General features: G+C 42.4%; 1 protein-coding gene across 6 annotated transcripts in view; it reads right to left on the bottom strand.

Annotated features, from left to right (window-relative positions):
- The window catches only part of pacs2 (phosphofurin acidic cluster sorting protein 2), a 134,095-nt gene that overhangs the window by 3,804 nt on the left and 103,097 nt on the right, over positions 1-27,194 (bottom strand). For 2 of the 6 annotated variants that reach the window (XM_065004390.1, XM_065004395.1), the window contains 13 exons: positions 25,149-25,220; positions 23,147-23,280; positions 21,693-21,825; positions 20,522-20,626; positions 17,336-17,442; positions 16,330-16,484; positions 15,455-15,565; positions 13,397-13,505; positions 9,153-9,185; positions 5,129-5,171; positions 4,628-4,670; positions 4,364-4,499; positions 3,923-4,143 (listed from right to left, as the gene is read on the bottom strand). In XM_065004390.1, the coding sequence (XP_064860462.1) occupies positions 3,923-4,143; positions 4,364-4,499; positions 4,628-4,670; positions 5,129-5,171; positions 9,153-9,185; positions 13,397-13,505; positions 15,455-15,565; positions 16,330-16,484; positions 17,336-17,442; positions 20,522-20,626; positions 21,693-21,825; positions 23,147-23,280; positions 25,149-25,220 (1,402 nt within the window). The remainder of the gene's footprint in view (positions 1-3,922; positions 4,144-4,363; positions 4,500-4,627; positions 4,671-5,128; positions 5,172-9,152; positions 9,186-13,396; positions 13,506-15,454; positions 15,566-16,329; positions 16,485-17,335; positions 17,443-20,521; positions 20,627-21,692; positions 21,826-23,146; positions 23,281-25,148; positions 25,221-27,194) is intronic. The other 4 variants (XM_065004392.1, XM_065004391.1, XM_065004393.1 and 1 more) reach the window with 4 other exon arrangements.

Below are 27,194 nucleotides of genomic sequence, written 5' to 3'. Positions count from 1 at the left end.
GTTGCAGTGTTTATTGTTGTAGTTGCAGTGTTTATTGTTGTAGTTGCAGTGTTTGTTGTTGTTGTTGCAGTGTTTGTTGTTGTTGTTGCAGTGTTTGTTGCAGTGTTTATTGGTGTAGTTGCAGTGTTTATTGGTGTAGTTGCAGTGTTTGTTGTTGTTGTTGCAGTGTTTATTGTTGTTGCAGTGTTTATTGTTGTTGTTGCAGTGTTTATTGTTGTTGTTGCAGTGTTTATTGTTGCAGTTGCAGTGTTTATTGGTGTAGTTACAGTGTTTATTGGTGTAGTTGCAGTGTTTATTGGTGTAGTGTTTATTGTTGTAGTTACAGTGTTTATTGGTGTAGTTGCAGTGTTTATTGGTGTAGTTGCAGTGTTTATTGGTGTAGTGTACAGTGTTTATTGGTGTAGTTGCAGTGTTTATTGGTGTAGTTGCAGTGTTTATTGTTGAAGTTGCAGTGTTTATTGTTGTTGTTGCAGTGTTTATTGTTGTTGTTGCAGTGTTTATTGGTGTAGTGTTTATTGTTGTTGTTGCAGTTTTTGTTTTGTTGCAGTGTTTATTGTTGTTGTTGCAGTGTTTATTGTTGTGTTTAGTTGTTGTTGCAGTGTTTCTTGTTGCAGTGTTTATTGTTGTTGTTGTTGCAGTGTTTATTGTTGTAGTTGCTGTGTTTATTGTTGTTGTTGCAGTGTTTGTTGTTGTTGTTGCAGTGTTTATTGTTGTAGTTGCAGTGTTTATTGGTGTAGTTGCAGTGTTTATTGTTGTAGTGTTTATTGTTGTAGTGTTTATTGTTGTTGTTGCAGTGTTTATTGTTGTTGTTGCAGTGTTTATTGGTGTAGTTGCAGTGTTTATTGGTGTAGTTGCAGTGTTTATTGTTGTAGTTGCAGTGTTTATTGTTGTAGTTGCAGTGTTTGTTGTTGTTGTTGCAGTGTTTGTTGTTGTTGTTGCAGTGTTTGTTGCAGTGTTTATTGGTGTAGTTGCAGTGTTTATTGGTGTAGTTGCAGTGTTTGTTGTTGTTGTTGCAGTGTTTATTGTTGTTGCAGTGTTTATTGTTGTTGTTGCAGTGTTTATTGTTGCAGTTGCAGTGTTTATTGGTGTAGTTGCAGTGTTTATTGTTGTAGTTACAGTGTTTATTGTTGCAGTGTTTATTGTTGTTGTTAGTGTTTATTGTTGTAGTTACAGTGTTTATTGGTGTAGTTACAGTGTTTATTGTTACAGTGTTTATTGTTACAGTGTTTATTGTTGTAGTTACAGTGTTTATTGTTGATTGTTGCAGTGTTTATTGTTGTTGTTGCAGTGTTTATTGTTGTTGTTGCAGTGTTTATTGTTGTTGTTGCAGTGTTGATTGTTGCAGTGTTTATTGGTGTAGTTGCAGTGTTTATTGTTGTAGTTACAGTGTTTATTGGTGTAGTTACAGTGTTTATTGTTGCAGTGTTTATTGTTGCAGTGTTTATTGGTGTAGTTACAGTGTTTATTGTTGCAGTGTTTATTGTTGCAGTGTTTATTGTTGCAGTGTTTATTGTTACAGTGTTTATTGGTGTAGTTACAGTGTTTATTGTTGCAGTGTTTATTGTTGTTGTTACAGTGTTTATTGTTGTAGTTGCAGTGTTTATTGGTGTAGTGTTTATTGTTGTAGTTGCAGTGTTTATTGTTGATTGTTGCAGTGTTTATTGTTGCAGTGTTTATTGTTGCAGTGTTTATTGGTGTAGTTACAGTGTTTATTGGTGTAGTTACAGTGTTTATTGTTGTAGTTACAGTGTTTATTGGTGTAGTTACAGTGTTTATTGTTGTAGTTACAGTGTTTATTGTTGCAGTGTTTATTGTTGTTGTTACAGTGTTTATTGTTGTAGTTACAGTGTTTATTGTTGATTGTTGCAGTGTTGATTGTTGCAGTGTTTATTGGTGTAGTTGCAGTGTTTATTGTTGTAGTTACAGTGTTTATTGGTGTAGTTACAGTGTTTATTGGTGTAGTTACAGTGTTTATTGGTGTAGTTACAGTGTTTATTGGTGTAGTTACAGTGTTTATTGGTGTAGTTGCAGTGTTTATTGGTGTAGTTACAGTGTTTATTGGTGTAGTGTTTATTGTTGTAGTTGCAGTGTTTATTGTTGTAGTTGCAGTGTTTATTGGTGTAGTGTTTATTGTTGTAGTTGCAGTGTTTATTGTTGTAGTTGCAGTGTTTATTGTTGCAGTTGCAGTGTTTATTGTTGCAGTTGCAGTGTTTATTGTTGTAGTTGCAGTGTTTATTGTTGCAGTTGCAGTGTTTATTGGTGTAGTTGCAGTGTTTATTGGTGTAGTTGCAGTGTTTATTGTTGTAGTTGCAGTGTTTATTGTTGCAGTTGCAGTGTTTATTGTTGCAGTTGCAGTGTTTATTGTTGCAGTTGCAGTGTTTATTGTTGTAGTTGCAGTGTTTATTGTTGTAGTTGCAGTGTTTATTGTTGCAGTGTTTATTGTTGCAGTTGCAGTGTTTATTGGTGTAGTTGCAGTGTGTATTGGTGTAGTTGCAGTGTTTATTGTTGCAGTTGCAGTGTTTATTGTTGTAGTTGCAGTGTTTATTGGTGTAGTTGCAGTGTTTATTGTTGCAGTTGCAGTGTTTATTGTTGTAGTTACAACGTCATTCATATTCCATTCACCCAGCTCAAAGTAACATCCATAGGTTTAGGCTACTACATGATAGTTGAATTTCCCCTATACCCATCATGAGGTTGCTGCAACCTAGCCTATGAATGAAAGTTTACAACGTAGGTGTACAGGTCGAGAATCTTGCCTGATATAGGATGCAATCAGTTGCAAACAAGAGTTTCTATTGGACATATTCAGTTTATCCCCGTTTTGCTTTTAAACAGAATCGGTGCGATGACTACACGCCTGATCAAGGCAATCCCACAGTTCACTTTTAATAGCAGCCACATACAAACAGCATGAACATTTTTGCTCGTTGTATAATTCCTTCTCGTACTATACGTCCTCTCCTCTCATCTTCAGTGTACAACACAACAGCTTTCTGTGGCCAGGCCGCAAAAAAACACATTTCCACACCAAACCTTCATACCATAACCGCTAACCGCTACGCACAGCCTACATCGTTGTCACCATATTAGCTAGCGCGTCATAGTCAACATAGCTAGCTACAAGAACTAACCAGTTAATAAACCCACAACAATCGTGCAGTACAGTGTACAGCAAGCAGTTTAGGTGTACAGCAAGCACCGGTGGGCCTAACAGCAATAAATGAATAAAACCAAAAGCTTACAGTGTTGGATAGCCATAGCCAGCTAGCTAACATAGCATCTCTGTCTGTCGGATAGCCATAGCCAGCTAGCTAACATAGCATCTCTGTCTGTTGGATAGCCAGCTAGCTAACATAGCATCTCTGTCTGTCGGATAGCCATAGCCAGCTAGCTAACATAGCATCTCTGTCTGTTGGATAGCCAGCTAGCTAACATAGCATCTCTGTCTGTCGGATAGCCATAGCCAGCTAGCTAACATAGCATCTCTGTCTGTCGGATAGCCATAGCCAGCTAGCTAACATAGCATCTCTGTCTGTCGGATAGCCATAGCCAGCTAGCTAACATAGCATCTCTGTCTGTCGGATAGCCATAGCCAGCTAGCTAACATAGCATCTCTGTCTGTCGGATAGCCATAGCCAGCTAGCTAATATAGCATCTCTGTCTGTCTGTCATTTTTTTTTTTTTTTACTGTGCAACGCGTCTTTCTCTTTTTAGGTCAATTATTCACCAGACTGTTGAGGCTACTCTAGACCTTCATTGTTTTAATCAATTATTTGATGACGTGAATATATTTAGTATTGTTCTATCTATAAAGGATAACTTTTTGAGTATTTCTCAATTTTTTAAAAATTCACTGAGGAGGACGGTCCTCCACTTCCTCCTCCGAGGAGCCTCCACTGGTACGATCAGTACAAGCCCTTACCTTTCTTGTTCTTCTCCTTCATGACGACAGTCATGGACATGGCGGGCTGTGGCTGGGCCCCGGTCTGGGGGAGCCTGCTGACCTGCAGCGAGCGGAACGTACACTTCAGAGTGTTCTTAGAGGAGGACGAGTCCCTTTTCTCCACGTCTCTCTTCCTGTCAGCCGGGGAGGGAGCCACCCAGTAGTCCACCTGTAGTCCCATCAGCTCCCCCTGGGGAGAACTACAATCCCCAGCAGACATCACACCACAGATGGAAGAAGAGAATAAGGAACAAATTGATCGGTAGAAACAGACAATAAGATCAAGTTAAATGTACAATATATGAAACCACCATTTGCCAATTTAGTAATTTTCACAGTCTATTTTATTGTTCTATTACATTCATCAATTTTTTTAATATATTTTTTATTTTCTATAAAATTCTCTGGATGAACACGTACCTGTAGGAACTGAAGCTTGTGTTGACGGAGGGGGAAGAGGGAGGGGTGGGTGAGGCTTCCTTCAGGGCAGGGGACACCTGAGGAGGGGTGGAGGAGTGGAAAACCATCCCCATGGGGGATGCATCGTCAGAGTCACCTGATAATATAAAGTGGAATAGTATTACAACACTCTGTATATCACAGATCACATAGAAACTCATGCTCACTGATCACACGGTAGAACATGCAATAACGTAGGTACATTGTCCACAACTAATGTCTCACCTGATGTTGCAGATGACGGCTCCACGATGCCAACTTTCACCATCTGGGGAAAGAGGTTTCAAGTTATTTTAGGTCAAATTCCAGGATAAATGTATCTGTCTGCATTAAGAGAAAGATACCTACTCCGATAAACAGATCCATCTTCACTAAGAGAAAGATACCTACTCCGATAAACAGATCCATCTACACTAAGAGAAAGATACCTACTCCGATAAACAGATCCATCTTCACTAAGAGAAAGATACCTACTCCGATAAACAGATCCATCTTCACTAAGAGAAAGATACCTACTCCGATAAACAGATCCATCTTCACTAAGAGAAAGATACCTACTCCGATAAACAGATCCATCTTCACTAAGAGAAAGATACCTACTCCGATAAACAGATCCATCTTCACTAAGAGAAAGATACCTACTCCGATAAACAGATCCATCTTCACTAAGAGAAAGATACCTACTCCGATAAACAGATCCATCTTCACTAAGAGAAAGATACTTACTCCGATAAAGGGAATGAACTTCTGACACGAGTCCTCATCGGGGCTGTAGAGACCAGGGCAGAAGCCAAACATAGGGAAACAGGAAATAGAGTGAGCATGTGCAGAATAGAATAGATTCAGGATGGAAGGGTTTGTCCAGTATTGAGACTAGAGGCTTCTAGAACCCTATAATGGTTAGAACTGTCATGTGTTCCGCTCGAATAGAATAGATTCAGGATGGAAGGGTTTGTCCAGTATTGAGACTAGAGGCTTCTAGAACCCTATAATGGTTAGAACTGTCATGTGCTCCGCTCGAATAGAATAGATTCAGGATGGAAGGGTTTGTCCAGTATTGAGACTAGAGGCCTATGATGGTTAGAACTGTCATGTGCTCCGCTCGAATAGAATAGATTCAGGATGGAAGGGTTTGTCCAGTATTGAGACTAGAGGCCTATGATGGTTAGAACTGTCATGTGCTCCGCTCGAATAGAATGGTTGGTTTCTAACCAGGAAGTCAGTTGCTCCCAGGGTTGGTAGAGCATCTTTTTATTATTATTATTTTGATTTATAAATCATCTTGTTTATTAATGTTTGTTGCTTGTTTCTACAGATCCCAGGAGAAAGATAGATCAGCTTGAACACAAGACAGCCCCCGAATCTTTGTGCGGTTTGAAGGAAATATAGTTTCAGAGCATGGTTGGGGTCAATTGCATTTCAATTCAGTCAAGTCAGGAAGTTAGCAGAGGTTACAAATTCCAATTTTACTCATGGCGTGACTGAATTTAAATGAAATTGACCCCAACCTTGTTTGAGAGTCTGGGTGGGGGGGGTCATCATTTGAAAGAAGAGAGAGGGGACAACGTGTGTAAAGAAATGCCGGGTGAGTAAGACGACCTAAAAACAACCCAGAGTTAACCACGTGATTCTCTTAGTTCCTTAAGAAATATATTGTATGCACAGTATCGAGGGTCAACTTGCTAAAGTCATATCAGAATTTATAAAAAATATAAAACTTGGTGGTTAATGCCAACAAAATATAACCTTTATCATATTTTCATGGTCCTTTGAGACAGATTTAAGAAATTCTATTTTTTTAACTCTTCTATTTAACCTATAGTATGGTCTATACTAATACAACGGAACTTTATATACCTGTAGAGTTTCCTTGGGAACCCTAGGGAGGAGAGATTCTATTGGTTAATACCACTCTGACCAACCTTGCTACAGTAATGCCATGCTATTGGACAGAGAAAGTCACATGATAATTAGTAATTGCTAACTAGTACTACAGCTATTAGATCAACAGTCTCCTGAAGCAGGAACCATTTTAAAACAACGAATAAAAAAAGACCAATCATTTTGTTGGATTTATACTTATACACAAACAGGTTTTGGTTTTGTAGTCTTTGAACGGCATGGCTTTAATTGGATTAAATCATTATCATTGTTGGGTGTGTAACTGATGTACATGTGTAGACGGTTATTGCTTCAAGTGTCTCCAAGCCTCGAGTTTCATCAAATCCTTTTTATGGTCCAAAACAAATCCTGGAGAAACAAACAGTCTGACCCATTACCATTGATGATCATATTGTCTTTGTAATAGAAAAAGTATAAACTAGCTACCTACCAGTTTGTTCTGCTTTGGAACCCACTACTTAAAATTTGATCCAATCATATGCCCCGGTTGCCTTCTAGTACCCAACAACCCAACACCTGATTGGTGGCAGAGAAGCAGGGAGCAAGACATGCATGCTGCATAGCCAATCACTGGCCTGCACCAAGCCATCCCATCATTCCTGCTGAAGCCAATCAGACACCACCACACCAAAAGGACACAGGAAGGTTTCAGGAAAAGGAAAGTCACAGCACCAGCTAGTAGGGTCGGGGTCAATTCCCATCCAATTCCCAGTCAAATCCCATTCAATTCCCAGTCAAATCCCATTCAATTCCCAGTCAAATCCCATCCAATTCCCAGTCAAATCCCATCCAATTCCCATCCAATTCCCAGTCAAATCCCATTCAATTCCCAGTCAAATCCCATTCAATTCCCAGTCAGATCCCATTCAATTCCCAGTCAAATCCCATTCAATTCCCATTCAAATCCCATTCAATTCCCAGTCAAATCCCATTCAATTCCCAGTCAAATCTCATTCAATTCCCAGTCAAATCTCATTCAATTCCCAGTCAATTCATGAAGTACACTAAAATGACAATTTCTTCAATGCTTTTCAACAAGGAATGTTTTGAATTGGAATTGTGTTAACTTTCTGAATTGACTGGAATAGAAATGGAATTGACCACAACCCTGCCAGCTAGGCTAGGGAAATCAACCACCCACTCCTTCCCACCCCCTCATAGGGCTCTGGTCAAATGTAGCACACTATATAGGACATAGGGTACCATTTGGGACGCACACCAGACGTATGGCCAATGTACATGCATTAATGTTCCATCAGACCATATTAGAACAAAGGACAATCAATCTAGCAAGGAAGCTTGATTACATCACACACAGGGAGATAATGGAATGGTAGGAAACAGAAAGAAGGGAGGAGGAAGAGGAGGGGAGGAGGGAAGGAAGAGGAGGGGAGGAGGAAGAGGGAGTAGATGAGAAAGAGAAGGAAAAGGAGGGGAGGAAGAGGAGGGAGGAAGAAGAGGGAGTAGAGGAGAAAGAGAAGGAAAAGGAGGGGAGGAAGAGGAGAAAGAGAAGGAAGAGGGGAGGAGGAGGAGGGGAAAGGGAAGGAAGAGGAGAAAGAAAAGGAAGAGGGGAGGAGGAGGAAGAGGGGAGGAGGAGGGGAGGAAGAGAAGAAAAAGGAGGGGAGGAAGAGGGGAGGAGGAAGAGGAGGGGAGGAAGAGAGGGAGTAGAGGAGAAAGTAAAGGAAGAGGGGAGGAGGAGGGGAGGAGGAAGAGGAGAAAGAGAAGGAAGAGGGGAGGAGGAGGAAGAGAAGGAAGAAGAGAGGACGAAGAGGAGGGGAGGAGGAAGAGGGGAGGAGGAGGGGAGGAAGAGAAGGAAGAGGGGAGGAGGAAGAGGGGGGGAGGAAGAGGAGGGGAAGAGGAGAAAGAGAAGGAAGAGGGGAGGAGGAAGAGGAGGGCAGTAAGAGAAGGAAGAGGGGAGGAGGGCAGTAAGAGAAGGAAGAGGGGAGGAGGAAGAGGAGGAGAAAGGGAAAAGGAGAAAGAGGGGAGGAAGAGAAGAGAAGGGAAAGGAGAGAGAAGGAAGAGGAGGAAGAGGAGGAGAGGAAGAGAAGGAAGAGGAGACAGAGAAGGAAGAGGAGACAGAGAAGGAAGAGGAGGAAGAGAAGGAAGAGGAGACAGAGAAGGAAGGGGAGACAGAGAAGGAAGGGGAGGAAGAGGAGGAGGGGAGGAAGAGAAGGAAGAGGAGGAAGAGGAGGAGGGGAGGAAGAGAAGGAAAAGGAGAAAGAGGGGAGGAAGAGAAGGAAGAGAAGAAAGAGAAGGAAGAGGAGACAGAGAACAGCAGCTGTAACTGACAACCCGACACTTTATCAGTACACTTCTCATAGATTCCCTTTTTTCATTTTATAGTTAATTTGTCAGGGACCATGCATATTTAGCTACATCGCTTGTTAGTCATGTGTGGCTTAACTTGATAGACAATGAAGCATGCCACGTCAGGATCGTTGTCGTTTCGAATCCCGCAGGGGCCACCCATATGTACCGTATGTCGCTTTGTATAACAACGTTGGCTAAATGTCATATATTATTATGATAATTTCGAGAGTAATGCTTGTAAGGATTGTGTGTTTGTTAGCAGCTGGCTGTTAAAGTGTCAGGTTACAGATATATACAGACTGCTGAGGAGAGGAGGGGAGAGGAGAGTGGATGGAGAGAGAGACAGAGAGAGCGAGAGAGAGAGACAGAGAGAGAGAGAGACAGAGACAGACAGAGACAGAGAGAGAGGGAGAGACAGAGAGAGAGAGAGAGAGAGAGAGAGAGAGAGAGAGAGAGAGAGAGGGGGACTGAGCCACAAACAGACAGAGAGAGAGGGAGGGCAGGTGGATGAATCACCAGGAGAAGCAGACCACAATACCTTACTGCAAAATCAAAATGAAAGCTCTTTTTCCTTCAAAGATAGAAAAAGAACAAAGAAAACATAAAACAAAGAACATGTTATTGACAAACACACAGTGATGGACAGAGACAATGGCATTGGTTAACAGGATTCTGCTCTCAACACACCAGCGTCTCTCTGAAAGTAACAGGCTCCCAGGTGGGGCTGGCTGCATTCTAGTAACTTTACAAAATTACCACGTTTTTGAGAAATTCTGGTTGGAATCAGAGAAGGGATTAAGCAGGAAATCCAGAATCCTCCAACCAGGAATTCCGGAGAACTTGGGAACTCTGGTATTGACCTGTGTCAGCACCATGACCACAGTACAACCCTACTCCAACGTGACCTGTCAGTACTATAACCACAGTACAACCCTACTCCAATGTTACCTATGTCAGTACCATAACCACAGTACAACCCTACTCAAACGTAACCTACATCAGTACTATAACCACAGTACAACCCTACTCCAACGTGACCTGTCAGTACTATAACCACAGTACAACCCTACTCCAACGTGACCTATGTCAGCACTATAACCACAGTACAACCCTACTCCAACGTGACCTGTCAGTACTATAACCACAGTACAACCCTACTCCAACGTGACCTGTCAGTACTATAACCACAGTACAACCCTACTCCAACGTGACCTACATCAGTACTATAACCACAGTACAACCCTACTCCAACGTGACCTATGTCAGTACTATAACCACAGTACAACCCTACTCCAACGTGACCTGTCAGTACTATAACCACAGTACAACCCTACTCCAACGTGACCTATGTCAGTACCATAACCACAGTACAACCCTACTCCAACGTGACCTGTCAGTACCATAACCACAGTACAACCCTACTCCAACGTGACCTATGTCAGTACTATAACCACAGTACAACCCTACTCCAACGTGACCTACATCAGTACTATAACCACAGTACAACCCTACTCCAACGTGACCTATGTCAGTACTCTAACCACAGTACAACCCTACTCCAACGTGACCTGTCAGTACCATAACCACAGTACAACCCTACTCCAACGTGACCTATGTCAGTACTATAACCACAGTACAACCCTACTCCAACGTGACCTACATCAGTACTATAACCACAGTACAACCCTACTCCAACGTGACCTATGTCAGTACCATAACCACAGTACAACCCTACTCCAACGTGACCTATGTCAGTACTATAACCACAGTACAACCCTACTCCAACGTGACCTATGTCAGTACTATAACCACAGTACAACCCTACTCCAACGTGACCTATGTCAGTACCATAACCACAGTACAACCCTACTCCAACGTGACCTATGTCAGTACTATAACCACAGTACAACCCTACTCCAACGTGACCTATGTCAGTACTCTAACCACAGTACAACCCTACTCCAACGTGACCTATGTCAGTACTATAACCACAGTACAACCCTACTCCAACGTGACCTATGTCAGTACCATAACCACAGTACAACCCTACTCCAACGTGACCTATGTCAGTACTATAACCACAGTACAACCCTACTCCAACGTGACCTATGTCAGTACTATAACCACAGTACAACCCTACTCCAACGTGACCTATGTCAGTACTATAACCACAGTACAACCCTACTCCAACGTGACCTATGTCAGTACTCTAACCACAGTACAACCCTACTCCAACGTGACCTATGTCAGTACCATAACCACAGTACAACCCTACTCCAACGTGACCTATGTCAGTACTATAACCACAGTACAACCCTACTCCAACGTGACCTATGTCAGTACTATAACCACAGTACAACCCTACTCCAACGTGACCTATGTCAGTACTCTAACCACAGTACAACCCTACTCCAACGTGACCTATGTCAGTACTATAACCACAGTACAACCCTACTCCAACGTGACCTATGTCAGTACTATAACCACAGTACAACCCTACTCCAACGTGACCTATGTCAGTACTATAACCACAGTACAACCCTACTCCAACGTGACCTATGTCAGTACTATAACCACAGTACAACCCTACTCCAACGTGACCTGTCAGTACTATAACCACAGTACAACCCTACTCCAACGTGACCTATGTCAGTACTATAACCACAGTACAACCCTACTCCAACGTGACCTATGTCAGTACTATAACCACAGTACAACCCTACTCCAACGTGACCTATGTCAGTACTATAACCACAGTACAACCCTACTCCAACGTGACCTATGTCAGTACTATAACCACAGTACAACCCTACTCCAACGTGACCTATGTCAGCACTATAACCACAGTACAACCCTACTCCAACGTGACCTATGTCAGTACTCTAACCACAGTACAACCCTACTCCAACGTGACCTATGTCAGTACTCTAACCACAGTACAACCCTACTCCAACGTGACCTATGTCAGCACTATAACCACAGTACAACCCTACTCCAACGTGACCTATGTCAGTACTCTAACCACAGTACAACCCTACTCCAACGTGACCTATGTCAGTACTCTAACCACAGTACAACCCTACTCCAACGTGACCTATGTCAGTACTATAACCACAGTACAACCTTACTCCAACGTGACCTATGTCAGTACCCTAACTGATGTATAATCATCATATCATAATAATCACGTCCCCAGGAATCCTATTGGCTGTTCATTAAGCAGCTGTTAATAGACGCACATAAAAGGACTATACGTTCTTCATGCTAAATAATTACCGTACACATCACATTACAATCTGGCAGCGATGATTTAATTTGAAACGTGTATTCAACAATGTGCGTTTATGGCCTCCCGGGTGGCGCTGTGTTTAAGGGCGCTGTACTGCAGCGCCAGCTGTGCCACCAGAGACTCTGGGTTCGCGCCCAGGCTCTGTCGTAACCGGCCGTGACCGGGAGGTCCGTGGGGCGACGCACAATTGGCCTAGCGTCGCCCGGGTTAGGGAGGGGTTGGCCGGTAGGGATGTCCTTGTCTCATCGCGCACCAGCGACTCCTGTGGCGGGCCGGGCGCAGTGCGCTCCAACCAAGGTAGCCAGGTGCACGGTGTTTACTCTGACACATTGGTGCGGCTGGCTTCCGGGTTGGATGCGCGCTGTGTTAAGAAGCAGTGCGGCTTGGTTGGGTTGTGTTTCGAGGATGCATGACTTTCAACCTCCCGTACGGGAGTTGTAGCGATGAGACAAGATAGTGGCCGTTGGTATGAGGCTGGCCGTTGGTATGAGGATCTTACTGTAGAATGCAGTGTTTGGTTTCCGGCAGATTAAACGGGACCCATGTCATCCAAAAAAGCCCACTCCGTGTTTGCCCAAAACGCATGACTCCAGATGATTCAAAGGTGGAACTTAAAATTTAAAAAAAAAAATCTGTTCTGTATCAGATAATTCTACAGGAGAACGTCAGGCCATCCAGTCAGTGAGCTGAAACTGAAGAACAGCTGGGTCGTGAAGCAAGACAAGGATGCAATTCTACATCAGAATGGCTGAAAAGGAGCACACATAACACTCTGGATTTGGCCTGGTCCAGTGTTTTGGTTGAAGATCTGATAACGCCTCCCGAGTGGCGCAGAGGTCTAAGGCGTCACTACAGATTCGGGTTCAATCCCGGGCTGTGTCGCAGCCGGCCGCGACCGGGAGACCCACGAGGCGGCGCACAATTGGCCCAGCGTCGTCCGGGTAACGAGGGAGGGTTTGGAAGGCCGGGATGATCTTGTCCCATCGCGCTCTAGCGACCTCCTGTGGCGGGCGGGGCGCAATTCACGCTGACACGGTCGCCAGGTGTACAGTGTTTCCTCCGGGTTAAGCGAGCAGTGACGGCTTGGCAGGGTCGCGTTTCGGAGGACGCGTGGCTCTCGACCTTCGCCTCTCCCGAGTCCGTACGGGAGTTGCAGCGACAGGACAAGACTGTATCTACCAATTAGATATCATGAAATCGGGGAGGAAAAAGTGGTAAAAATGAAAAATAAAAGATTTGACAAACATTCAGTGTCAAAAACATGCAAAAAATAGAGAAAATCAGGAAGGGGGCAAATACTTGTTCACAGCACTACGCCTCTTTATAATCCACACTGTTAACGAAAAGTTTCAAATTCAATCGCGCTGCCAGATTATGAGATGTGGTAACTTTTGCATTTAACAGCACATTACTTGTGCAATACGAAAATTCCGCCCATAAAGTGAGATAACTAAATGTGTGTGTGTGTGTGTGTATATACACGTTGCCCTTACCTCTTCTGTTTGTATGTGAGCATGGCCTCAGCGATGGGGAGTTGGTGAGCTCCGTTGGCCCCGACCATATACTGGGTTACCCTGGAAACCACGTCTGGACTCTCCTGCACTGTACACCACACATGACAGGATTGGTTGATTTATTGATGCCATTTATTTATTGTCGTTCAAGAAGAAATTCTTTCTACAGTTTACAGGACACATAAACACGAGGACTCTGGTACTCTTCTGTTTTCGCAATAGCTATGCCTGATCTCAGATCTGTTGGTGTCAACTCATTTCTTCTGGTCCTAGATCTGTTGGTGTCAATGCCTTGTTCTGATCCCAGATCTGTTGGTGTCAACGCCTTGTTCTGATCCCAGATCTGTTGGTGTCACCTCCTTGTTCTGATCCTAGATCTGTTGGTTATATCATATCAACTCCTTGTTCTGGTCCTAGATCTGTTGGTGTCAATGCCTTGTTCTGATCCCAGATCTGTTGGTGTCACCTCCTTGTTCTGATTCCAGATCTGTTGGTGTCACCTCCTTGTTCTGATCCCAGATCTGTTGGTGCTATCATATCAACTCCTTGTTCTGATCCCAGATCTGTTGGTTATATCATATCAACTCCTTGTTCTGATCCCAGATCTGTTGGTTATATCATATCAACTCCTTGTTCTGATCCTAGATCTGTTGGTTATATCATGTCAACTCCTTGTTCTGGTCCTAGATCTGTTGGTGTCAACTCCTTGTTCTGATCCCAGATCTGTTGGTGCTATCATATCAACTCCTTGTTCTGATCCCAGATCTGTTGGTGCCAACTCCTTGTTCTGATCCCAGATCTGTTGGTGCCAACTCCTTGTTCTGGTCCTAGATCTGTTGGTGCTATCATATCAACTCCTTGTTATGATCCCAGATCTGTTGGTGTCAACTCCTTGTTCTGATCCTAGATCTGTTGGTTATATCATATCAACTCCTTGTTCTGATCCTAGATCTGTTGGTGTCAACTCCTTGTTCTGATCCCAGATCTGTTGGTGCTATCATATCAACTCCTTGTTCTGATCCTAGATCTGTTGGTGTCAACTCCTTGTTCTGATCCCAGATCTGTTGGTGATATCATATCAACTCCTTGTTCTGATCCTAGATCTGTTGGTGTCAACTCCTTGTTCTGATCCTAGATCTGTTGGTGTCAACTCCTTGTTCTGATCCTAGATCTGTTGGTGTCAACTCCTTGTTCTGATCCTAGATCTGTTGGTGTCAACTCCTTGTTCTGATCCTAGATCTGTTGGTGTCAACTCCTTGTTCTGATCCTAGATCTGTTGGTGTCAACTCCTTGTTCTGATCCTAGATCTGTTGGTGTCAACTCCTTGTTCTGATCCCAGATCTGTTGGTGCTATCATATCAACTCCTTGTTCTGATCCCAGATCTGTTGGTGTCAACTCCTTGTTCTGATCCCAGATCTGTTGGTGATATCATATCAACTCCTTGTTCTGATCCTAGATCTGTTGGTGCTATCATATCAACTCCTTGTTCTGGTCCTAGATCTGTTGGTGTCAACTCCTTGTTCTGATCCCAGATCTGTTGGTTATATCATATCAACTCCTTGTTCTGATCCCAGATCTGTTGGTTATATCATATCAACTCCTTGTTCTGATCCCAGATCTGTTGGTGCTATCATATCAACTCCTTGTTCTGATCCCAGATCTGTTGGTTATATCATATCAACTCCTTGTTCTGATCCCAGATCTGTTGGTGCTATCATATCAACTCCTTGTTCTGATCCCAGATCTGTTGGTTATATCATATCAACTCCTTGTTCTGATCCCAGATCTGTTGGTTATATCATATCAACTCCTTGTTCTGATCCTAGATCTGTTCTCATGATAGCACCAACAGATCTGGTAACCAGGCTAGCTATATACAGCGGCCTCGATACACCCGGTAGTACTATAGGTGTGTGTGTGTGTGTGTGTGTAGTGTGTGTGTGTGTAGTGTGTGTAGTGTGTAGTGTGTGTAGTGTGTAGTGTGTAGTGTAGTGTGTAGTGTGTAGTGTGTGTAGTGTGTGTAGTGTGTGTCGTACCCATGACTGGTGCTTCTGGCTTGTAAAACAGGTCACTCCACGCAGTGTCCTGGAATAAACTGTTGTATCGATAGTCGATGGTACCCAGGTACTTGGAAACTGGGTGAGATCCTGAATAGAAACAAAGAATAGACGGCACATTATACACAATAAGAACCTTTAGAAAAGCATGTATATAGAAATGTGTCATTTAAAACAATGTACATTTACACAGTAACTTCCAAAAACTGTAATGATCTGAATGAATTTAAACATGAATGAAAGGAAAGTATTCAGACCCTCGTCCTTTTTCCCACGTCAGCCTTATTCTAAAAATGAATTACATAATTGTTTTCCCTCATCATTCTACACACAATACCCGCGGCAGGACGGCTGGGTAGCCTAGTGGTTAGAGCGTTGGACTAGTAACCGGAAGGTTGCAAGTTCGAATCCCCGAGCTGACAAGGTACAAATCTGTCGTTCTGCCCCCTGAACAAGGCAGTTAACCCACTGTTCCCCTGAACAAGGCAGTTAACCCACTGTTCCCCTGAACAAGGCAGTTAACCCACTGTTCCACTGAACAAGGCAGTTAACCCACTGTTCCACTGAACAAGGCAGTTAACCCACTGTTCCTAGGCCGTCATTGAAAATCAGAATTTGTTCTTAACTGACTTGACTAGTTAAATAAAGGTAAAATAAATAATAACAAAGTGAAAACAGGCTTTTTAGAAATGTTTATTAAAATAAAAAATAAAAAACAGAAATACCTTATTTACATAAGTATTCAAACCCAATTTAAATCAATTTTAGAATAAGGCTGTAACCTAATATTAATGTGGGGAAAAAAAGTCAAAGGGGTTCTGAATAACTTTATGAAAGGCCCCAAAAAAACTCACCTAGTGGTATGATGAGGAACCTCATGTAGCCCAGCCAATCAGGGGTCTTGTAAGAGAGGTGGTCTACAAACAGCCTGAGGACTGCACCGAGGTAGTGCTGGGCTCCAGCCACAGCTATCTTTATGGGGATGGGTGTCTGGCTGTTACAGTTACAGCTACGAGACACAACAGGAACACACAAGAGGATAATGGTAATATGACACAACAGGAACACACAAGAGGATAATGGCAATATGACACAACAGGAACACACAACAGGATAATGGTAATAAGACACAACAGGAACACACAACAGGATAATGGCAATATGACACAACAGGAACACACAACAGGAACACACAAGAGGATAATGGTAATATGACACACCAGGAACACACACCAGGAACACACAAGAGGATAATGGCAATAAGACACAACAGGAACACACAACAGGATAATGGTAATAAGACACAACAGGAACACACAAGAGGATAATGGTAATATGACACAACAGGAACACACAACAGGATAATGGTAATATGACACAACAGGAACACACAAGAGGATAATGGTAATATGACACAACAGGAACACACAAGAGGATAATGGTAATATGACACAACAGGAACACACAACAGGATAATGGTAATATGACACAACAGGAACACACAAGAGGATAATGGTAATATGACACAACAGGAACACACAAGAGGATAATGGCAATAAGACACAACAGGAACACACAAGAGGATAATGGCAATATGACACAACAGGAACACACAAGAGGATAATGGTAATATGATTCATGTCCTGTTATTGTAATATTGTTATTGTATAGCCCAAGCTGACTCCCCATATGTCTTTGTTAGTTAACCCGATTCCTGCATTCGATGTATACAATAGACGTTAATTGAATATAGCTGCATCTGTAACTGGTTAATTTAGTTACAGTACAGCTTTTCAGAAATCTGAATCCTAGTGTACTACAATGACTGAAGAGAAAGAGAGGGATGGGTGTGAGGCTTACAATCTCTGTATGCGTGAGACGATGGTGTTGAAGGCGGCCTGGATGTCTGCTGTAGTACAGGTACACACCACTGGGAGGTGCTGGTTCTGGAGAACACTTGACAGATACTGAGAGAATGAAAACAGATGGGGGGTGGGGGGATGATTTAAAAAAAAAAGTTTTTTATTAGGATCCCCGTTAGTCGACGGCCAATGGTGAAAGCTTGTCTTACTGGGGTCAGACACATAACGAAGAAGACATTGACAGTCAATATACTTTACAATTTATACACGTTTAAAAACATTGACATGTAGTGCGTGGGTGCATCTTATCAGTTACACATACAGCACATACACACAACATGTAGGTCACATAGAGGAGAGGTGTTGCCTTGAATTTGTTTTTGACCGGGTTGGCAGGGTAGCCTAGTGGTTAGAGCGTTGGACTAGTAACCGAAAGGTTGCAAGATCGAATCCCCGAGCTGACAAGGTAAAAATCTGTCGTTCTGCCCCTGAACAAGGCAGTTATCCACTGAAAATAAGAATTTGTTCTTAAAACTGACTTGCCTAGTGAAATTTAAAAAAGACCCCCTCGTGGCATGTCTGGTGGGGTAAGTGTGTGTCAGTGCTGTGTGTAAATTGACGATGCAAGCAATTTAGAATTTCCAACACATTGTTTCTTTTTTTTTTAAAGGAGAAGAGATGCAGTCAGCCTTTCCTCAACTCTTAGCCAAGAGAGACTGACATTTTTTGTGTTAAATATATGGTTGAATCATCAGCACACATGGACACACATGCTTTGTTTAATACCAGTGGCGGGTCATTGGCAAAAATAGAAAAGAGCAGAGGGCCTAGAGAGCTGCCCTGTGGTACACCTCACTTTACATGTTTGACACACGTTTTCTTAACCACAGTTTATCCTCAATAATATCTTTGGTCAATAGTATCAAAGGCTGCACTGAAATCTAAAAGTACAGCTCCCACAATCTTATTATTATCAATTTCTTTCAACCAATCAGCAGTCATTTGTGTCAGTGCAGTACATATTGAGTGCCGTTCTCTATAAGCATGCTGTTGTTAATTTGTTTACAGAGAAATAGCATTGTATTTGGTCAAACACCATTTTTTTCCAACAGCTAAGAGCTGACAGCAAGCTGATAGGTCTGCTGTTAGAACCAGTTAAGGCCGCTTTACCACTCTTGGGTAGTGGAATTACTTTGGCTTCCCTCCAGGCAAAGACTTTCCTCCTCTAGACTCAGATTAAAGATATGACAGATAGGAGTGGCTATAGTGTCAGCTACCATCCTCAGTAGCTTTCCATCTAAATTGTCAATGCCAGGAGGTTTGTCATTATTGATCGATAACAATCATTTTTCCCACCTCTCCCATACTAACTTTACAAAATTCAAAGCTTTCATTATAGTTTTTTTTTTATGCATGAGTACGATGGCTCACTGTTAGTGGTTGGCATTTTCTGCCTAAGTTTGCCCACTTTGCCAACAAAGTAATCACTTAAATAATTGGCAACATCAAATGGTTTTGTGATGAATAAGCCATCTGATTGGATGAAAGATGTGCAGCCGGACTTAGCCACTCCTTTTGCCCCGATCTCTTTCAACCAGACAGTTGTTCAATTCCTCATCAATCCATGGAGCCTTAAACAGTTCGAACAGTCAGTTTCTTAATTAACAGGTGAATGTTTATCAATAATTGGAAGGAGCAATTTCATAAATTCATCAAGTGCAGATTCTAGATGTTCCTTTATTAATCACATCAGAACAACAATGTTTTTTAACATCATCCACATAAGAGCCACAGCAAAATGTTTTGTATGATCTCTTAAAACACTATTTTAGGCCCGGCTGTTGGAACTTTGGCTTTCCTGGATATAGCCACTATATTGTGATAACTGCATCCAATGGGTGGTGTCCCCTACTAAAAAAAAAAAAAATCTTTGTTGACCAAGAGTAATCTGTTCTTCGACCAATCATTTTGTCGAAATGTTAAAACGTGTATTTTTTCCCATATTGACACATCGTATGTGTTTTAATCAAATCAACTATATTCACTGAGCTTGTCTGATGCTTTAAGCGCACTGTTTGATTAAATCATTAAGACACACAAATGACAAGAGGGAGTCTGTGTCACGCCCTGGTCGAAGTATTTTGTGTTTTTCTTCATGTTTTGGTCAGGCCAGGGTGTGACATGGGTTTTTCTATGTGGTGTGTAGCTTAGTGGGATTGTAGCTTAGTGGGGTGTTCTAGGAAAGTCTATGGCTGTCTGAAGTGGTTCTCAATCAGAGGCAGGTGTTTATCGTTGTCTCCGATTGGGAACCATATTTAGGCAGCCATATTCTTTGGTTGTATTGTGGGTGATTGTCCTGAGTGTCTTGATGTCCTTGTTAGATGTTAGTTGACACATGTATAGGCTGTTTTCGGTTTTCGTTTCGTTTATTGTTTTGTAGTGTTCGTGTTTAGTCGTGTTTTACGTTTGTTTAATAAACATGGATCGCAATCGACACGCTGCAGTTTGGTCCGACTCTCCTTCACCATATGAAAACCATGACAGTCTGATGCTTTAAGCGCACTGTTTGATTAAATCACACAAATGACAAGAGGGAGTCCGACCAGCAATTGATTTGATTGAAGAGGACTGGCCACCCCTCATAGCCTGGTTCCTCTAGGTTTCTTCCTAGGTTCTGGCCTTTCTAGGGAGTTTTTCCTAGCCACCATGCTTCTACACCTGCCTTGCTTGCTGTTTGGGGGTTTTAGGCTGGGTTTCTATACAGCACTTTGAGATATCAGCTGATGTAAGAAGGGCTTTATAAATTCATTTGATTTGAGTCCCAGCAACTGATGCTAACCACGTCACGGGATCTAAACTCAAAATGTAGATAGCTAGTAACCAAACTTCTTCAATAGACTTTCCAAAACAACAAACCGAGCTCTCCCTCGTTCCCCATTCAACAGGAAGTAACGAAGACACCCTGAAGGCATTGTTTGCAGGCAAGCGAACAGTTTGAGAAAGGGAAAATAAAAATAATAAATTGACAGAGAAAAATATGTGGGAATGTGAGAATACGAGGGTGTGAAGAGAAGTTTAGTAATTCATAATTCTATCTGTTGTTTTTCCTTCTGGTCGTCATGGAGACAGACCAGAGAGGGGTTACTAACCTGTCACTTCCTGTATATCCCTTTCTGTCTCTTACCTGGCCCTGCCAATCAGATGTGTTGATGAGGATGATGCTGTCGGGTAGATGGTGATCAGACACCAGGATGTGGTTCAGCTGGTCATACACAGTCTTCCTGGGGATCTGTGGAGGGGGAATACACTTATAGAATAGATAGAAAATAATAAAAAATGATTATTGTGCATCGAAATAGAAATTCATCACACACAGCAGAGATGCAGACACTGGAAGAGCCACGCCCCTGGAGCCGGTCAGCCACAGAGCCACGCCCCTGGAGCCGGTCAGCCACAGAGCCACGCCCCTGGAGCCGGTCAGCCGCAGAGCCACGCCCCTGGAGCCGGTCAGCCACAGAGCCACGCCCCTGGAGCCGGTCAGCCACAGAGCCACGCCCCTGGAGCCGGTCAGCCACAGAGCCACGCCCCTGGAGCCGGTCAGCCACAGAGCCACGCCCCTGGAGCCGGTCAGCCACAGAGCCACGCCCCTGGAGCCGGTCAGCCACAGAGCCACGCCCCTGGAGCCAATCAGCCGCAGAGCCACACCCCTGGAGCCAATCAGCCGCAGAGCCACGCCCCTGGAGCCAATCAGCCGCAGAGCCACGGCCCTGGAGCCAATCAGCCGCAGAGCCACGGCCCTGGAGCCAATCAGCCGCAGAGCCACGCCCCTGGAGCCAATCAGCCACAGAGCCAGGCTGCCATTAGCAACTAAATTATCCTTACAACTTCTTCTGATTTAAAAAAAAATATCGGTTCAAGGACATACATCTGGTGTATTAGAAGCAATTATTTGTACCATGATAGTCTTCAAAACATATTTTTATTCCCACGAAGATTGACATTTTTCCATTCACTCGAATGGGGCATCTTGTTTTCTGCAAACAATGCCTGCAGTACCGCAGTCGGCCTTGAACTACCGTGGCTTCAATGAGAGGGGGCAGTTGTTCTCCCCTAGATTCAAACCAGAAACCATCTGATTACCGGCCCACCTTTCTAACAATGAGGCTACCGCAGAGACAGAGCTTCTCAGAGAATTATAGACCTGCATGCTCTACAACCCCTCTGCTTCACTGTGCTAATCTAGTAATGTTATTTATTGTGATCTAAAAGGCAAAACGGATTCTACATCAGCACTCCTACGCTGTGATGCTTGATACATACAGCCACTGGGTTTGCTTGCAGTGTGCTCCTCCTACCTGTAGATGGCAGCGTGTGTCGAGCAAGCGTTCGTTATCCAGGCTGTTGGCTCTCTCATTCTGTGGTCTGTTGGGCTGGCGCTCCTTTAGGGAAGTACTTCTCCCTCTCCTCCCTGCCAATTTAGCTTCCTGCCTGGAGAAGACACCAGAACACTAAAGTGAGGACAGAAGGGAGGGAAGGGGGATTGTTTTCTTCAGGTAGAGGAGAAGCGAAAGGAAGATGATGGATTTGAATTAGGGAGTATGGAATGACACAGGTAGAGAGGTGTGACCCTAAATGAGTAGAGGGCAGGGCTGGCTCTAGGGGGGATGCAGGTTAGGGAGTTGCCACCCAAATGATTCTGGTCGAGTCATGGTAAACTACAAAATTCCAGGATATTAGCTCAGAAAGACAAAAGTTCTGTCTTCCCACCAGTAAAAAGAGGGGGAAAAGAGCAATTGTTTATTCAATTGGAAAAAAGAGAGAAGGACATGTGGTGTTTGAGCTAGAAATTATGGAAGACAAAAGGTTGGGAGGTGTGAGGGAATTCTCAAGAGCAAGGAACCTACGACCTGAAGAAGGCTGTTAAAGCCAAAACGTTTGTGTATGCTACCCCGATGCCGCAAAAAAATGTTTTTTAACATTAAAAAAAAAATGAATTAAGCCTCATGACATCTTTAATAATCCCAGAGAGCATGGTCGGCTGGATGGAGAGATGTTGAGAGTGGACCAGTCATACTTGAATAATCCCAGAGAGCATGGTCGGCTGGATGGAGAGATGTTGAGAGTGGACCAGTCATACTTGAATAATCCCAGAGAGCATGGTCGGCTGGATGGAGAGATGTTGAGAGTGGACCAGTCATACTTGAATAATCCCAGAGAGCATGGTCGGCTGGATGGAGAGATGTTGAGAGTGGACCAGTCACACTTTAATATTCCCAGAGAGCATGGTCGGCTGGATGGAGAGATGTTGAGAGTGGACCAGTCATACTTGAATAATCCCAGAGAGCATGGTCGGCTGGATGGAGAGATGTTGAGAGTGGACCAGTCACACTTTAATATTCCCAGAGAGCATGGTCGGCTGGATGGAGAGATGTTGAGAGTGGACCAGTCACACTTTAATATTCCCAGAGAGCATGGTCGGCTGGATGGAGAGATGTTGAGAGTGGATTGGAGAGAAAAATAAATGCTGTCGCCACCTTTCTCTCCTACCAAGGTGCACGGACTGAAGCAAGCTGAAGGTGAGAAGATGTAGAGTATCTAGCAGAGGTTTGAGAGAGGGAATCAGAGGCTCTTTCTCAATCCATCTTTCCTCAATTCCTTGCATCCTGCCTTCTCACCTCCTCAAAACACACTGGATGAGAAGGTCTGAAGAGAGGGACCGTGGACCGTCTCCTCCAATACGCTTGAGAAGGAAGAGATAATATGCGAGGAATCATTGAAAGATTAACTGAAAGAGTTAGCCAGTATTTACCACCTGTTGGAAGGGATGATGAGGGACTCGGTCTTCTTCATCTTGCCAGTAGGGGGCAGTTTCTCCAGGAAGGTGTCCATGTTGTCCATCTCCAGCTCTGTAGTGGGGGTCACTGCCTCTGGTTGCTCCTCCTGCTGGGACGGAGCAAAGACAGGAATAAGACAAAAATGTATTTAGTCAGCCACCAATTGTGCAAGTTCTCCCACTTAAAAAGATGAGAGAGGCCTGTAATTTTCATCATAGGTACACTTCAACTATGACAGACAAAATGAGAATAAAAAAAACCTTATTTTCCACCATAATTTGCAAATAAATTAATTAAAAATCCAACAATGTGATTTTCTGGATATTTTTTCCTCATTTTGTCCGTCATAGTTGAAGTGTACCTATGATGAAAATTACAGGCCTCTCTCATCTTTTTAAATGGGAGAACTTGCACAATTGGTGGCTGACTAAATACTTTTTTGCCCCACTGTATATGGGTTACTCTCACTAGCTAGGTTTCCATCCAATTGGTGACAGATTTTCATGTGAAAATTCTACAATCTGCATGAAAACAATTTGCACATTTTCCCACTAGAGATTTGCTTCCAAAAATTGTAGATAAACGTGCATGATGACCTAGTGCACATAAAAATGAATTGTAGATAAACGTGCATGATGACCTAGTGCACATAAAAATGAATTGTAGATAAACGTGCATGATGACCTAGTGCACATAAAAATGAATTGTAGATAAACGTGCATGATGACCTAGTGCACATAAAAATGAATTGTAGATAAACGTGCATGATGACCTAGTGCACATAAAAATGAATTGTAGATAAACGTGCATGATGACCTAGTGCACATAAAAATGAATTGTAGATAAACGTGCATGATGACCTAGTGCACATAAAAATGAATTGTAAATAAACGTGCATGATGACCTAGTGCACATAAAAATGAATTGTAGATAAACGTGCATGATGACCTAGTGCACATAAAAATGAATTGTAGATAAACGTGCATGATGACCTAGTGCACATAAAAATGAATTGTAGATAAACGTGCATGATGACCTAGTGCACATAAAAATGAATTGTAGATAAACGTGCATGATGACCTAGTGCACATAAAAATGAATTGTAGATAAACGTGCATGATGACCTAGTGCACATAAAAATGAATTGTAGATAAACGTGCATGATGACCTAGTGCACATAAAAATGAATTGTAGATAAACGTGCATGATGACCTAGTGCACATAAAAATGAATTGTAGATAAACGTGCATGATGACCTAGTGCACATAAAAATGAATTGTAGATAAACGTGCATGATGACCTAGTGCACATAAAAATGAATTTTGCAGTAAAATTCAAAAATGTACCACATGAAATAAAATAATTCTACTTTACTGATGGTTTTGACACAATGAATGTTGTGTTATATAGCGAACGAACGTGTCTACTCTGATATTGATCCCTGTGAGCTCTAGCCATCAGCTCGCAGATACAGCGCGGGTATACTCTACATAATGAGATTATTATTCGACTAAAGACTGAGATCATTTTAAATTTCCCAAACGGCAGTCGAGCATCGATCTTCATGTCACCAGAATAAAACCTTAAATATTTATTGGAAAGATGCATGAAGCTCATCGTACACTTTCACCACCCTGTAAAGTTCATCACAACATATCGAGTGACTCCATGTTTACTTCGATATGACGGTTATATATATATATATATATATATTTGCACATAAAGGAGTATCCACTGCAATTTGTCACATTATTCATTTTACAAACACAAAAAGATCCCACCTTGTCTAGCGTATTTTGTTTTGTCAACATTTGGAAAGTTTGCCGACAAAATGTTCTGTTTTCATCAGGTCTGTCGTGAAATGTTTTAATCTGACAACTACTTTACTGCCATAACAATGTTGAGTGAGATAAAAAAAATTACTTCAATAAGAAATACCTGACCACGACCCAGTGGCAGTTGTTTGAGAATACTTACAAGAGAAGCGTTATCTGAGACATTGTCCACCTGGAACTTGTCTCCACTGCTCTTAGTCTTGTCTGGGTCCATCTGCAGGGAAAAGGGAAGACAGGAGGATTACAATTTACGAGGGAGGTGGTATAGCAAGAACAGTATAGCTACAACACATTAGCTACAACACATTAGCTACAACGCTATAGCTACAACGCTATAGCTACAACGCTATAGCTACAACGCTATAGCTACAACGCTATAGCTACAACAGTATAGCTACAACGCTATAGCTACAACAGTATAGCTACAACGCTATAGCTACAACACTATAGCTACAATAGTATAGCTACAACGCTATAGCTACAACAGTATAGCTACAACGCTATAGCTACAACGCTATAGCTACAACACTATAGCTACAACAGTATAGCTACAACACTATAGCTACAACAGTATAGCTACAACAGTATAGCTACAACGCTATAGCTACAATGCTATAGCTACAACGCTATAGCTACAACAGTATAGCTACAACAGTATAGCTACAACACTATAGCTACAACACTATAGCTACAACACTATAGCTACAACAGTATAACTACAACACTATAGCTACAACACTATAGCTACAACAGTATAGTTACAACGCTATAGCTACAACAGTATAGCTACAACGCTATAGCTACAACACATTAGCTACAACACTATAGCTACAACGCAATACCTACAACGCTATAGCTACAACAGTATAGCTACAACGCTATAGCTACAACACATTAGCTACAACACTATAGCTACAACACTATAGCTACAACACTATAGCTACAACACTATAGCTACAACACTATAGCTACAACGCTATACCTACAACAGTATAGCTACAACAGTATAGCTACAACGCTATAGCTACAACACTATAGCTACAATAGTATAGCTACAACGCTATAGCTACAACAGTATAGCTACAACAGTATAGCTACAACGCTATAGCTACAACACTATAGCTACAACAGTATAGCTACAACACTATAGCTACAACAGTATAGCTACAACACTATAGCTACAACGCTATAGCTACAACGCTATAGCTACAACAGTATAGCTACAACAGTATAGCTACAACACTATAGCTACAACACTATAGCTACAACACTATAGCTACAACAGTATAACTACAACACTATAGCTACAACAGTATAGTTACAACGCTATAGCTACAACAGTATAGCTACAACGCTATAGCTACAACACATTAGCTACAACACTATAGCTACAACGCAATACCTACAACGCTATAGCTACAACAGTATAGCTACAACGCTATAGCTACAACACATTAGCTACAACACTATAGCTACAACACTATAGCTACAACGCTATACCTACAACAGTATAGCTACAACGCAATACCTACAACGCTATAGCTACAACAGTATAGCTACAACGCTATAGCTACAACACATTAGCTACAACACTATAGCTACAACACTATAGCTACAACGCTATACCTACAACAGTATAGCTACAACAGTATAGCTACAACGCTATAGCTACAACGCTATAGCTACAACGATATAGCTACAACACATTAGCTACAACACATTAGCTACAACGCTATAGCTACAACGCTATAGCTACAATGCTATAGCTACAACACATTAGCTACAACACATTAGCTACAACCCATTAGCTACAACACTATAGCTACAACACTATAGCTACAACACTATAGCTACAACACTATAGCTACAACGCTATACCTACAACAGTATAGCTACAACAGTATAGCTACAACGCTATAGCTACAACGCTATAGCTACAACGATATAGCTACAACACATTAGCTACAACACATTAGCTACAACACATTAGCTACAACGCTATAGCTACAACGCTATAGCTACAATGCTATAGCTACAACACATTAGCTACAACACATTAGCTACAACACATTAGCTACAACACTATAGCTACAACACTATAGCTACAACACTATAGCTACAACACATTAGCTACAACACATTAGCTACAACACATTAGCTACAACATATTAGCTACAACATATTAGCT

This window comes from Oncorhynchus nerka, linkage group LG18, assembly GCF_034236695.1.
Source record: "Oncorhynchus nerka isolate Pitt River linkage group LG18, Oner_Uvic_2.0, whole genome shotgun sequence".
Taxonomy (NCBI): domain Eukaryota; kingdom Metazoa; phylum Chordata; class Actinopteri; order Salmoniformes; family Salmonidae; genus Oncorhynchus; species Oncorhynchus nerka.
This window is presented reverse-complemented; position numbering and strand designations above follow the sequence as displayed.